At 36.1% G+C, this 15,069-nt stretch overlaps 1 protein-coding gene across 2 annotated transcripts; it reads right to left on the bottom strand.

The window, feature by feature from the left end:
• Window positions 1–3,595: 3,595 nt before the first annotated feature.
• On the bottom strand, window positions 3,596–11,717 carry naa30 (N-alpha-acetyltransferase 30, NatC catalytic subunit). 2 transcript variants are annotated; one of them, XR_013819357.1, is made up of 5 exons: window positions 10,726–11,717; window positions 9,377–9,500; window positions 9,036–9,091; window positions 4,716–6,265; window positions 3,596–4,590 (listed from the first exon to the last, which is right to left on the bottom strand). XR_013819357.1 is itself a non-coding variant. In XM_079852692.1 (4 exons), exons 1-4 carry the CDS (start codon window positions 11,482–11,484, stop codon window positions 6,128–6,130), a joined length of 1,077 nt encoding a protein of 358 aa, XP_079708818.1. In that variant the 5' UTR covers window positions 11,485–11,717; the 3' UTR covers window positions 3,596–6,127. The 2 variants fall into 2 exon arrangements, 1 of the variants encoding a protein (XP_079708818.1); XM_079852692.1 differs by having other exon boundaries at window positions 3,596–6,265.
• Between the last annotated feature and the right edge of the window lie 3,352 nt (window positions 11,718–15,069).

Consider the following 15,069-nt stretch of genomic DNA (forward strand, 5'->3'; position numbering starts at 1 on the left):
AATCCCGCTCGGAGTGGGTCAGTAGGACCGGTTACACAGGGAAGAATGCGAACTTAACAAGAGGCCTTTCTTCCAGGCAGACTCTGAAAAGCACAGTTAGTCTAAGAGGTTGCAAGCAGGAGGTCAAGTGTATATGATCTTTGTACTGGTGTATGCTGTCAGTGACACAGGCAACATTAACTCGTCCTCAAGTTCATAAATGATTGGGAAATGTCATTACAGTAGTACACTTCTAGCAAGCAAGCAGGCCATACTTGCTTTTAATTCCTGTGATCAAGTCAACATTGCTTTACAGAAACACTATATGATTCTTCCATGTTTTGCCAGATATTTTCCTGTAGATACCAAGTGGAATGAACCTAATTAACTTTTTCTGCTAGTCATGACACATGTTAAAACAACTGGATATTTGACATGGTAAAGACACAGGTTTTAGCTTGCGCCAGCGCAAACCCTCCTTTGGCGTTTAAAAACTACTGTCAGGATTTACTAAAGACATGCATGGAAAAACTAGCAATGAAAAGACATGAACAGGGTTATTATTGCATATGCATTTGTAGGAGTTTCCCTTTCAGACCAAATTTATGGGAGGAGAGTTTTTAAATGAATCATGAGAGGTGATTTATTAAGGTTTGCACTCTTCAATTTATTGGTATTTGGGCCATTATTTATCGGCCAAAAAAAAAACCCTCTTAAACCAGACACTAATTTGCGCTGCTTTTGGTAGATTGTGTTGCTCATTATGATCCGGGGGCATTTGTGTTCTTTCATTTGCATGTCATCAGTAGATCACGCTCAGAACTTTCAACTCCCATTGGCACTTTTATGGAATTGCGCTCTCATGCTAATTCGCCCTGTTTAGGAAATTTGGCCCATGGTTGGTAAGCAATTATATCACACATCTTACTCACATCTCATTTTAAGTTGTAAGCATTTATTCTGGAATAGTTATTTTAACAGTAGTGAGAGCATAATGGTTAACAACCTGCACTGCTAACACAAAAGCTGCAAGGTCATTCCCAAGCACCATCCATCCATCGACTTCACATTATTTGTGTTAAGTAGGGTTGCGGTGAGCTTATCCCAGCTTCTCTGGCTGCAGACAGGGACACACCCACACACAAATCCATCGCACGCCAGTCCATCGCAGTACTGTCTAACACACATTCACACACACCTACTGGCAATTTACGGCCTCAAATTCATCTTCTCATTCATCATCAACTCCATGCAGAAAGTCCTCCCTCCGTCTTTAACTGGGAACTTTCATGGTGTGAGATGGACTGTACAATCTACAGTCTACAATTCCAATCACCAGAAACCCAGAAATTGAAGTCACCAGACTATGATCCTCCTTTATTGTGCCCCCTACAACATAAGTGCCTGGTTTCACAGACAAGGCTTAGATTAAGCCAGGATTAGGCCTTAGTTCAATTAGGACATTTAAGTAACTTTTATAAATGTGCTTGAGAAAAACATTACTGGTGTAAATCTTGAGACAAAACAATGGCACCGACATATTTTAAGATATATCAGCAAGTTGATTTCAGTTAAAACAGCTCAAACATCCATTTTAGTCTGAGACTAGACTTAAGCCTCATCTGTGAAACTGACCAAAGGTCTTCCAATGATATGTGATATTTATATAATTATTTTTTTTAATCCTGCAGGCAGTCAGGATTAGTCAATTTGGCACTTTGTTTTACAGTACGTGTACTTACCTAAGAAAGTGCTGGGTAATATAAGGTAACTACATGGGTTAAGGTTAGGTTTAGTTCTAGTTATTATCCAGTTATTACAATTACTATTAGTACATAGGATGTACTGTAAAATAAAGTCCACTTTTTAAGCAAAACCATTCAGAACCAACCATTGAAAATTAAGGATCAAGTGTAACCAACAAGCAACTTGTGAAAAATGTATACATGTATAACTGAATTTAAAACTGGCATAAATTGTTACACATGATGTGGTATTATGATTATGCAAAACTAGAAAGACATAAGATGCAAATCATGCAATTTTCCTGCAGAACATGTCTGTATATGTAGTCTGAGGAATAAAATAAAAATCTGGTCATGTGAATCAGTCTTGTGCAATTATGTTAAACAAAACATTGTAGTGGTTTTGAGTACAGCTGCCTCCTCTTGACAACAAAAAATGAATTTTAACAGATTTAAATCAGTGTACTCACACACACAAATTAACAGCAATGAATAATCAAGTGCCTCTGCCGCTGTAAATAGCTTAATGAACTACTGCATCTGAATACAGCTGATGTTGAACTCAGCGGCCCTTTTGCTGTGATGGCCTTTTTAAACTGAAGCAAGCAAGGTTTAAAGGTCAAGTTTGTAATTGCTGCACCACTATCAGCATCAAACAGAATCTGAAAAATGATGACGATGCAAACAACTTCCAAACAATTCTCCGGCTGCCATTATTCAGTAAAAGATGTAGTTTCGCCCAAAATAATAATAATTATGATAACACCAATAATATTTTAATCTGCTCACACAGATTGTAGTTCCGTTTGGTGTCGCCTAACAGTAACACATAAATTGCTTAAGTAACCTTTAATTGACTTAATTATTCTAAAAAAAAAAAAAATCAATAAACCACAACATTAAAATATCATTTAAATAATTTAACATACAAAGTTTGATTTCCAAGCTCTCCTTTCAGAAAAAAACAAACTACTACATTTGCTTAAAAATCAAATAATTTATTTATAATTTTTAAACCAGGTCTGTTGTCCACTTGAAAACAAAGAAACTTTTGCAAGACATTTTGTCAGGGGTGAAAGTGGGAGAAACAAGGGTGGAGAAAATGTTCATCAACATGCAAACGGTCGCTCTTCCCCCAGCAAAATGGATCCATGTTTGAGGTGCAGATCTCGCTCGTCCAAATCATCAGCTGAAAGTACAAGAGTTACACTAACTACAACATAAACTCCACCGTTTACAAGGGTGATATTTAGCCACAAGTGCAGATTCAAAATTAGTCCCATCATTGAATGATTCCCCAAAACAGAAGCCAGTCAGATTAGTGTCCACATCATCTAAATATGTGATCTTACCCAGCTAGAACCTGCCAGCTGTTCGGTCTAAAGCTGATGGACTGCTTACAGTGACAAACCACAAAAGTCAGATATTGGCAGTGCAAAAAACATCATCGTGCCAACCACCAGTATTTCTCCAATACGAAAATATGGGCAGCATAGAATGGCAAAGTTGGCATCTTGTGAAAAGCATTGGATTTTAATAAAAGGACAGAAAATTGTCTTTATTAAACTCACCCTCATGTCATTCCAAACTTGTATGACTCATTTTGAAGAATGCTTCAACCATTTTTGTCTATAAAATATAAATCTAATGTTCTTTTGACCCCGAGTGGCATTGTAGGGGAAAAAACTGATTTATCAAAATGTCTTCTTCTAGTGTGTTCTACAGAACACTACATAATCTTGGAAAGACATGAGGGTGAATAAATAATGATGTTGAATGTGAACAATCCCTGTATTTCAAGCTAAATTTACATCTGCCATCTAAAAACTTAGATGGTCTGTTTGGACGAAAGCTACTCAAAGGCTCTCAAATTTCCATTTCAACATTGACTGTCCACCTAAATCAAAAGGAATCAAAGACAAGTTGGCTGTTAAGAACCACTGGGTCCTTGAAAGGAGCCCGTGACTAATGAAAGGAGAATTGAATAGAAACCAAACACCTGAGCCAGGGAATTGATGGGACCGTTACATTTCTGGGAGATGTACTACAATTTGGGCTTTATAAAAAAAAAAAAAAAATGCAATAAAACAGAAAAACAACCAAAAGATGCATAAATTCCTCTTCCCATAATTCCATCAGCAATATCAGTGTATTTAAGCGCAAATTTATAAAGCAACCCATCCATCTTCTCGACAATTGAGAGCAGCAGCTCTATGGGGATCTTTTCTGTTGACAATCAAAAACAACAAATCAAACTTCCATATGTACATTTAGCAAATCAAAGAAACGGTTTCCCACTCCAAACTTGAAAAAACAAAGTTTTTTTTTTTTTTCAAGAACAACTCATGAGCCAGCAGCAAAGCAAAATGGGGGTCTATTGGCAATGACATAGAAACACTTACATACAACGTGATGGTACAACCTGCCACAGCACACTACTGTTAAACACAAACCGATAAAAACAAGAACCTCTGGAAATTTCCTCCATTCAATTTTAAAAACACCTCTAAACATTGTCGTCTTGCATATAATCAATCTGTATTATATGGAAGCTTGATTCCGCCATGGAATTGAAAAAAAAAAAAAAGATAATTGCGACTTCTTATCTCACAATGACGACTTTTTTTCTCTCACGAGAAAGTTTACGTGAGTTTACATCTCGGAATGAAAAAAAAAAATTCTAAAGATTCTCAGAATTGAAAGAATACAAAGTCGCAGAAAAAAATCTAACTTTAAAACTCACATTTTTTGACATTAAAGCTCACAACTGAGAGAAATAAAGAAATTACTTTTCTCACAAATGCAACTTTATACATTATAATTCGCAATTCTGACATTATAGCTCGCAATTGTGAGAAATAAAATACTTTCTAACAATTGCAAGTTTATATCTCGCAATTCTGTCTTTTTTCTGAATTGTAAGATATAAACTCGCAATAATTACGAGTTATAAAGTCCAATTTTGAGGAAAAAAAGACTGACAAGCCTGACTGAAAGTCGCAATTGCGTGTAATAGTCAGAATTGCGAGATTCTGAGGAAAAAAAAGTGTCACAATTGGGAGTTTATATCTTGCAATTGGGACTATTACATGCAATTGCAACTTTACATCAGACAATTCGGAGAAAAAAAGAATTGCAAGACGTAAACAAGTCATAATTGTGAGAAAGTGGCAATTATCTTTTCTATTTTTAAATTCCAAGGCGGAAACAAGCATCCATAGATTCATGACTTTAAAGCAACTATTTGCATGAGTCCAATGGAGCAACTGAGCTGGTGAGATCTGTAGTCTGTCCTTTACTGGTCCACTAAAGCAGTGGCGGACAAGGGAAATATACAGAGCACAAATTCCCTATCTAATCAGTGCAAAAATGAGAAGTGCGTCTGTTTGAGGTTCATTTCTCTAGTTCAGCATATCCAAACATTGTATCAGATATGGAAAGGGAGTATCTATGATGAAGTCTGTGGTAAAAAGTACTGGGAAAAAAACAAAAAAAAAACAGGGAATACTCTCCTTTTAGGCCATTTAGTAATTGATTTTCATTCATTTAATTTAGTTGTACAAAACACTTATGTCAGAATCACAAGCCACATAAACCAATATGGCAAAACGTGAGCTAATAAGACCAACTTAAAAGAGCAGAGATGCCGTCTGCACGGTTTCGCAGCACTCATGTTAAAGTGTTTCCGTATCTGTGTATGTTAGTTTGTCGAAGATCAAACTTCTAAAGCAGACAAGGCTCTGCTCAGTGTTTTCCAAAACATAAAATATACACATAAAATAAACCACAGACCCCCGTACGCACAAAAACAACGCAAAGTAGCAGGCATAATCGCAACCTGCAATGCTCCCGTGCACCCTCTTTTAGAAAAACAAAATTGTAAAACAAAAATTGATTTGAGTAGTTTCGTTGAGTCGGTTTAAACACATTTCCATCCTTCGCATTGTGATTGTTCATAAAAAAACAACAACAACAAAAAAAAACCTAAGTGTAGCGCACTGTTTGCTTTCGGCACGATTCATTTCTCCAATGCCGTCGACACATTCTGCCCATCCGCCTCCACTGCCTGACGCAAATACACGGAGGTCTTAAGCCAGGCTATTGACACCTGAACATCGACGCCAACACGTGTTTCTCTTTTCGGTGTCAATGTCATATTAGTACCCGACTTTGCGCATCTTTTTCTTTTCTGCAATGACCTCTCTTTTGTTTACACAAAAAGTTCTTAAAACACTTTATTATGATTGGTTGAAATTTCCCTCAGAGTTTCCCCTTTGTGGCTCAGCAGAGGTCGAGTGTCTTTCTATTGATGGGAAGTCAGGTGATCTGAGCCAAAGGACTGGGGCGGAGGAAGAGGAGGCCAAAAGGGATGGAGAAAGAGTTGAGGGACCCCGTAGTTTGATTTAGCGAAGCCAGAGTTTAAGCCGAAGTGCGTCCACTCCGTTTAAATAATATCTAAACAGCCGCTTGTCCCTGACAAAGCCCAGGTTCTCATAGAGTTTCAGGGCTGATTTGTTGGTGATTTCCGTCTCTAGCACCACCTGAGGATGAAAATAAAGCATGTAGAAATAATGGGCATAGCATAGGTTTTCAAATACATTCTTACATGTAAAACACAAGTGAGGGGAAAATAGAAGTTGAGGCATATTTGGAATGGCGTAGCACCACATACTCATTCACACCTGGTCACTTCATGCGTTTTTACTGATCGGATAGCAGATTTGTTAAAACGGTTCAATTTACACTTGGACACATAAATGGGTCTTCGCAAAACTATACTGTGCCAGAATGCCCACCACACACCAGCTTATTGGTGGAGAGGAGACAGTATATATGAAGACAATCAGTATACATGGGGATGATTAGGAGGCCATGATAGACAGAGGCCAATAGTTAAACCCCTACTCTTTTTTCGAAGGACATCCCAGGATTTTTTAGCTATCCGATCAGAGAAAACACATGAAGAGACCAGGTGTAAACAGCCCATTAATTGGAACATTATTTGACTTTTTTACATTATGGATATATATTAAACTGATCAAAAGTGACAGTAAAGATATTTATAATGTTACAAAAGATTTATATTTTAAATAAATGCTGTTCTTTTGAACTTTCCATTTGCAAAATCCTGAGAAACAAATCTATCCCTGTTTCCACAAATATATTAAGCAGCACAACTATTTTTGACATTGATAATAATAAGAAATGTTTCTTGTTTCTTTTACTGTATTTTTGGACAAGTAAACGCAGTAGTGGCGATCATAAGAGACGTCTTTCAAAAACATTAAAAAATCTCGCCGACCCCAAACTTTTGAACGGAATTACGGTGTATTTGATTAAATAAAAAAAAAGTAAAAAAATAATACTGTGAAATATTACTACAAATTAAAATAACTTTTTATTATTTTAATTAGAAATTTTAAAGGGGTGGTATAATGCCCTTTTCACAAGATGTAAAATAAGTCTCTGATGTCCCCAGAGAGTGTGTGTGAAGTTTGAGCTCAAAATACCCCACAGATATTTTTATATAGCATATTTAAGTTGTCACTTTTTGAGGGTGAGCAAAAACGCTCCGTTTGTGTCTGTCCCTTTAAATGCAAATGAGCTGCTGCTCCCAGCACAGGGGGCGGAGCTACAACAGCTTGCACTCACACAGACATGCACTGAAAATTTCAAAAACTTTTAGCCTTTCATGTTCAAACCGAAGTCAGACAATGATGGAGAGACTCAAGAAGAAGTGACAATATGTAGAATGCTTTCTGAATGGTTAGTTGATGAATTTATGTAGCTTATGTGTAGTTATCTTCTAGTCATTGATTAGCATATTCTATCTTGATAATCTATAAATTGTGTTGAGGGGGCTAGGTTTATGTAAATGTTAGGGTTGGTGATGTCACTAACCCAGGAGGAATGTCGTGTAGTCTCTACCAGCCGTTTGTTGTAGTCCTTAAAAAGTGATTTATTTAAAAGTAAATATCTCCCTTTGCTTTGAACTTTGAGCGTTGTAACTTTGCAGATGTTGCTTATGCTCAAACAGCAACATTACACACTAACTAAAGTTAAAAAAGTGAAATCATAATCAACCACCCGTTTAATTTATTACTGTGATCAAAGCTGAATTTTCAGCATCATTACTCCAGTCTTCAGTGTCACATGACCCTTCAGAAATCATTCTAATATGCTGATTTGCTGCTCAAGAAACATTTCTTATAATTATGATTATAGATGTTGAAAATTGCTAAATAAATATATCAAGTATTTCAACTTTTGAATGGCACTGTACATATGCATTTGAAAATATATTGCAAAATGTATATATATGTATATCCAGTGACCATAAACTCGTTAGTCAGCTAGAAAAGTTAACTCTAGAGAGGAGCATTTTGTTAAATATATGCACCATATTATATATTCATTATAATTTGTAATGTTCTTCAATATTTAATGCATGTTTGAATAAATCTGGAAAGTTTTTTATGACAGCCATAATTTAAAATTTTATATAATTTCACATAACTTTATTATTATAAAAATAAATAAAAGTGTATTTTAAGTGTTTGTATACAAATCAGTTCATTTTTACCTTCAATATTATAGTAGGCTAATGAAGCCTAGGCTACAACTGACTCCCATGGCTTACAGCATTAGTTAAGAGATTTGTTTTCCTTGAGAAAATTTGCAATGTATTGTACCTGATGGCCAAAATAAATCGAATCGTAATTGAATCGAATTGCAAGCTTGTGAATCGAAATCGAATCGAATTGTGAAATTTGTGTCAATACCCAGCCCTATATATGAATACAACCTGGCGGCTTAGCCTTGGATAATGTATCTCACAATGTAATATTCCTGATCTTCTATTTAAGAAAATAATATAAAAATGGACAGTGATGAGTATTACGGCATGATATTTCCTCACTTCTTGCTTTTAACTGAAAACACTATGTAACATTTTTTTACACAAAAATTAAATGCTATTTTTATTTTAAATACTCAGCACAATCACATTTAGCATATATCATGACAAATAGCATTAGTTTCTGAAACCCAACATCAGTACACATGACAAAATGTAGCATAAGGCAGTTTAAAACATGCATTACTATATAATTCGCTATTTAAAAAAATATACTAATTTTAAAGGTAATTCTAAGAACAATACTTTTAATGTCAAAAGCATTATTAACACAAGACTCGGAAGAAAAGCAACCTCGTCTGGGAGAATCCATGCTTCTCTACTGTGTAGTATGTAGTAGTACTCCATTCCAAATATATCCGTAGCGTGAAATATTTACAAGATTAATCTCTTACCTCATCACAATCCCCCTCCACCATAGCATAAATGGCCTTTTTCACAAGGTTAGTGCCTAACAAACAAGTACAGCTTTTAATCATTTATAATACATTTCCAGTATTATATATACCAATTGAATATGGTAAATAATACAGTATTGAATGGAGAATGCACATGGAACGATCGAGCTCCTTCGACACAGAAAGGCAAACCATTGATTTATAGCAGCAGGTCAAAGCATTCAGAGACACTAAATGTATCCATGAGCTGACACTGAAGCAGACACGGCGTGTCCTATAAAAAGATCCCTTCTGTTGCCATTCTGAGGTGAGGGCAACCATGCTAGCATAGCTCTTACCGATGCCTTTCCTGCGGAATTTGGAGTCCACGGCGAGCATGGCGATGTATCCTCGACGGAACATCTTCTTATGCATGTCTAGCTTACACACGATGGCACCGACACAGTCCTTCTCAACCATCGCCTGTGACACATCAAAGAAAGAGTCATCAAGATATGGGGAACTGTGCAAAACAATGACAAATATCTAATAATAGGCTCAAGATGATAATTACACCACCTTCAATCCGTTCAAAGAGATATAAATGCACTTCGACACCTTGGAACGTACCATAGTTCTGACATACTGAGGTACTTTTTAATAAAACCACAGGTAAAACCATGATTTCACATTACCATGGTTAGATCCTGGTTTTTGTTGTGAAACTACAATACTCACCATCTGTTTTATAAAAATTACCCTTACAAAAGACTGCGGAGTGATGGTACATCCCATTGTACTGAATGATTAATCACCCTACCCTCAATACTATGGTATTAGTGTGTCAAAAATGCATGGTATTACCACAGAAAATGTGTACCATGACACTTTTTGATACTCGTCTGTTATGCAAGCATACTCACTAACAGATTATATACATATTAAACATCATTCTTGCAAAAGATACAATAAATAATATTTAGTGTTACAACAGTAAATAGTCATGTGGTTACATCTGAAACACTTAAGCAATATGACATTTAAAAAAGGACAAACATTTGAAAATACATAAAGAATAGATAATTGTGTTTTGGCCATGTCATGTTTTTTAGATAAACCATGGTAATATATGGCCATACCATGTACTAAACACTATTTTTTTAATGTAAATTGGCATATCATTTAAATACCACGATATATGAGAAAGCTAATCAATCAGTAACATTTGATACATCACTGTAGCATGATATTACCATCACTGTACCATGGACATGTTACATTTGATTATGTCAGAGATGATGTTGTTGGGTGCTCTGATATTGATTTATTAATTTTTTGGTACTCATCTGTCAGTAGAAAATCACGATTAATTTTAAGAAGGGTCAGAATGTGATTTACATTGGGCATGTAACGTTACTAAATCCTTTAAGAAATATGACAAGCATTTAAAATACACGAATCTCATTAAAAATATTATAATGTTTTCTTGAACATGTAAGTTAGGCTACTATAGTAATGCCATGTTTATGTTGAACAGTGATATCATGCTACTCTTTGATTTACATTGGAATATCATTTAGATAGCAAGACACACGAAAATGCTAATCAGAACCATTTTATCCGTGTTACACATTTTGTTATGATGTTGAATGCTTTGATATTGATTTCTTCAACACCATCAAGAATAACCGAATGACACGATACATACCAGAAAACAGAGCTGAGGCCAGTTGTGAATAAAGTACCTATAGGTATATATAGAGTAGGGCTCAGATAAGTCTTTAGTTATGAGTCGGATTATATCGGGCATCTGGAGCTCAGACTCGTATCTCACGTATCGGATGGACTCGTCGTGCTCCTCCAGCGCTAGTCTCGACATCGCCGCCACCGGAGCGCTGTCAGCCGGCGCCTGCTCTACTCGAGCCCGCTGCGGGCCCGGGCCTGGCTCTGCCCCGTCCATCCGAGCCGGACCCACCGAACCAGTCCTGCTACTTACATCATTCTCCAATCGACAAGAGCTGCTCTCCGTTATCGCCATACTATCATTGCAGTTTATCCCGTTGTTCGGTGGCGATTGATCACTACATCGTTTATTTCTTGTTAAATTGTTGTTTTCCGTGTGATCGCCCTGTGTTTCAGCGACTCCGTCCAAGTGATGATCAGAAGCGGCGTTTTGATTGTCGGACGGCCGGTGTTGCTGGACGTGGTTCTGGAGGTGAGTGTGGTTGCACTGGACCCCGTTCAGCTGGGCTGTGTGGAACTGGGAGGCTGATGCATTGGGATGCACGTTGTTCTGGTTGGATTTGACTATCGCCTTATGGTCGCTGGCGTGCTGGTGTCCCTGTCCGGGGCTGATGATGTCCCGTCCCTCATCGTTGCCCAGGAAGGTGCAGCCGTCCACGGGCAGTGCTGTGATCTCGCTCGGGGATGAAGGCAGTGCGTTAGGCCCTGGCGGCACTTCAGCCATTCCACTGCATACAGTTATTATGATGACAGAAAAACGGGGTCGGAATCAGCCTCTCACAGCGAACGACGACAAAGACAGGCGTCCGTCCGGCTGCCGGAACCTGATAAATGTAGGAATAATGTCAAGTTCGTGGACTATCTCGTGTCTGTTCCTGCCATTACTCAATTCACTCCACACTTGCTTATTATGTGCCGTAAAGCAGAGCGGATGATTTACGACACTATGTCGGCGCGTTGCAGTAAAGGATGCTGGGTAATGGAGTCTTTAACCAATTGATATATAAAAAATAAAAAAAACAGGTCGCACACATTTAAGGTGTGTGTGTATGTATATATTTTATTAATAAATTAATAACACATTTGAGAAATATTCATATGAGACATTAGTCTTCTAAAAAAGCAGATCACCCCCAAACCAGTGTTATTTTAGTATTATTTATATAACATTATAGGCTAGTATTTATTAATATTTAGATTTTGCTATTTAATATATTTTCAATTTTCATTTTATTTGTAGTTTAAGTAATTTTGCTGTTTTTTGTCATTTTTAATATTAAAAAAAAAAACTTTCGTCAGTTTAGTACCTACTTCTTGAGACGTAAAATAAATACATTTCTAATTGTATTAAAAATATTTCAAGTTTTATTTCAATTTACGAAAACAATTTGAAATGGTCTTAATTGGGATTTTAGTCGATTACACTCATGGGCGCTGCCATGTTGACTTCACACGACCAGTCCTTATAGATTTGTTTGCAAAGTAGGTTTAAAAACAGCGGCTTTAACATTCCGATCGTTTGATGAATATGTGTTATCTATGTTCTAGAACCAAACATGTTATTCTCACCACAGACATTAATTCACTTCAAAACCGCCATTCTAAAAAGCTATAAAATTGCAGAGGAAACCCGCCATCGCGAATTAGCCGTCTTGGTTACAAACTGTCGTAATGACTGAGATGTATTTCCCCCCTCCCCCTAAACAAATCATTTTGGATGTCCTAAACCTATTTTCCAAGAAGGGCCACTAGATGGACCTATATACATCCAGTTTTGTGTGACTTTGCTCCAGAGCATATCATTGTTGCAGGTTGTGTGTGTTTTGAGCGTGACTTCATGATGTCCAGTGCTACAGAAGTATTGCCTGAGTGAAATAATACTCTCTAATGACATGCTGAAACATTCAGCTGACCAATTCAACTTTAATGAGAAAAAACAATCCTAAAGGATTTAATGGGAATTTTATTTGTACATTATTTTAGTATCTTTAAGATACTATTACAGTTTTTATTAATATTCTGAATATTTTATAAATGTAAATTTTCAATTTCCAGTTTAATTTGATTTATTTCAATAATTAGTCATTATTAGTAGTAGTATTAAAATGTATTTATTATTAGTTATTTTAGTTTTTGTTACATCAAGACTTGGTAACAGACTGAAATCAAATAAGTTTAAGTTTTGTATTATTTTTTGTTTGTTTCTTTTGTTTCAGTAATGTTTCTTTTATTTCAAGTAATGAAAATGTTTTCTTTAATGGTTTTAGTTTTTGTTATCTATAATAACCCTGATTCTAACTTGAGGGGGGGCAAAATCTACTAGAAACACATTCTCAATATCTCAACTATTTTTTTTACTACCAATATATATTGAAATGTCCCTAGAACATCAAAATTAATTTAAAGAAATCATTCAGGATCCTGTGGCGTTTTCAACTGTCCAGTATAAATAATAAAAACTACATAATATCCAATAGGATGCTAATTTTGGTCCCACTTTACATTAAGTGTCTTATACTATAACATTTAAAACATGAATGTTTTAACAATTTATACTTATATTTAAAAAAAAAAAAGTACTTGCATGTAATTACACAGCTGACTGGACTCCTACTCCTTAAACCTACACACACACACACCACTAAACCTGTTCTTGACTTTACCCGTATCCCACTGCAATAGCAGCAAGTGTTTTGCAATACAACATAGACACAATAAGTAGGCTACATTGTTCCAAACAATTTTCGGTAACACTTTATTTTACAGTGTCCTTGTTACACATTACATGTAGTTACTGTTGTAATAACTATAAATTACTGTATGCATAATTACATGCAACTAACTCTAAACCAAACTCGGTAACACTTTATTTTACAGTGTCATTGTTACATATGTTACTGTAGTAATAACTATAAATTATGCATAATTACATGCAATTAACTCTAAACCAAACCCTCATCCTAATCCTAACCCTATAGTAAGTACATGTAGTTAATTATTATTACTCAGTACTTAAATGTATAATTACACACTAACCCAAACACCTTAAAATAAAGTGTAACCCAATTTTATTTTGATGTACATAGTAGTTAAGAGACAACTAATATAAAGTATGACCCACATTTTAATACGAAAATCGATCTCAGGTATATCATCGATATATCTCAGGATGGAATTCTAATTGTTATAGAAAATTCTATTGGAACCTTGAACACATTCCTTTAGAATTAAGACTGAGTAGAAAAAACGTATGATCGGGAATGGCTCCGGTCAGACTAAGAGGAAGTGTGAAACTCTCCGAGAAGCTCTTTAAATACAGACAGACGATTAAAGAAATGAAGAGGACCTTATTGGGGACTGGCCTCGGCCATAAGACTGATCACGCTCAGTGTTCTGAGGAGGAAATCCTTGTGAGAATGCAGTCTTGCCTTGTTCTTGCAGAGAAACAGCAAGGCAATCAGTCGACGTGGCAGACGATTAATCTCTCAGACAATGGTTTGCTTCAGTGGAGAGCTCTTATGTGGCTCCAGCTGAACCATCATCATCTTGCTGTCTTCTCCATGGGAATTCTCCGAATGCTACTCAGCTGCTAAACATACAGAAGTGACTGCTTGCTGCTCATATAAGGTGACACAGAATTGATGCTTTTATTTAGTTTCAACATTTAGCCAAACTAGGATAGGCGGCATAATTGATTTTCTATTGCAAGAGTTAAAGACGTAAAGGGTCCTTTAGTTGCGAGTTGGATGACTGGTATTTTTAAGTCTCCATTAACTGTTTTTGTTGGGCAGGAGAGAGACGGAGACAAGCTTAAGTGGGACCTCTATGGGTCAATTTGGAAACTAATTAAGAACCTCTTTGGATACCAGACTGGTATTTCTCTTTAACAATTGCCTTCTCTCCTTCTCTGCCATCAGAATACACTCTTTTCAGCCTCATCAAACAAACACAGGGCCAAAGACCTCTTGTGAATGAGCTCAAGGAGCCTCTATATAAACCAGCTGAACAGCTAATAGGGAAAACCGAAGCCTGAACAGCAGTAAACACTTAGGGATCAGTCTGAAGCTAAATGAAAGGACTGTTAATTGAATTTTAATTCTTCATTACTTCTTATTAGTAAAGCAGAAAAAAAGAGAACATTTGACTGAAAATAGCTTTTTATTTATATATAAAAATATAGTTAATAACTAATTATTTTAATAGAACAGAAAAAATAAAGAATATTATATTATAAATATTTATCAGGATCTCTCTCAGCAATCATTCATTATACATCTGCCCATATTCAGCTAAATAAAGGAGACATATG

Source organism: Squalius cephalus (assembly GCF_949319135.1).
Source record: "Squalius cephalus genome assembly, chromosome: 20".
In the NCBI taxonomy this organism is placed as follows: domain Eukaryota; kingdom Metazoa; phylum Chordata; class Actinopteri; order Cypriniformes; family Leuciscidae; genus Squalius; species Squalius cephalus.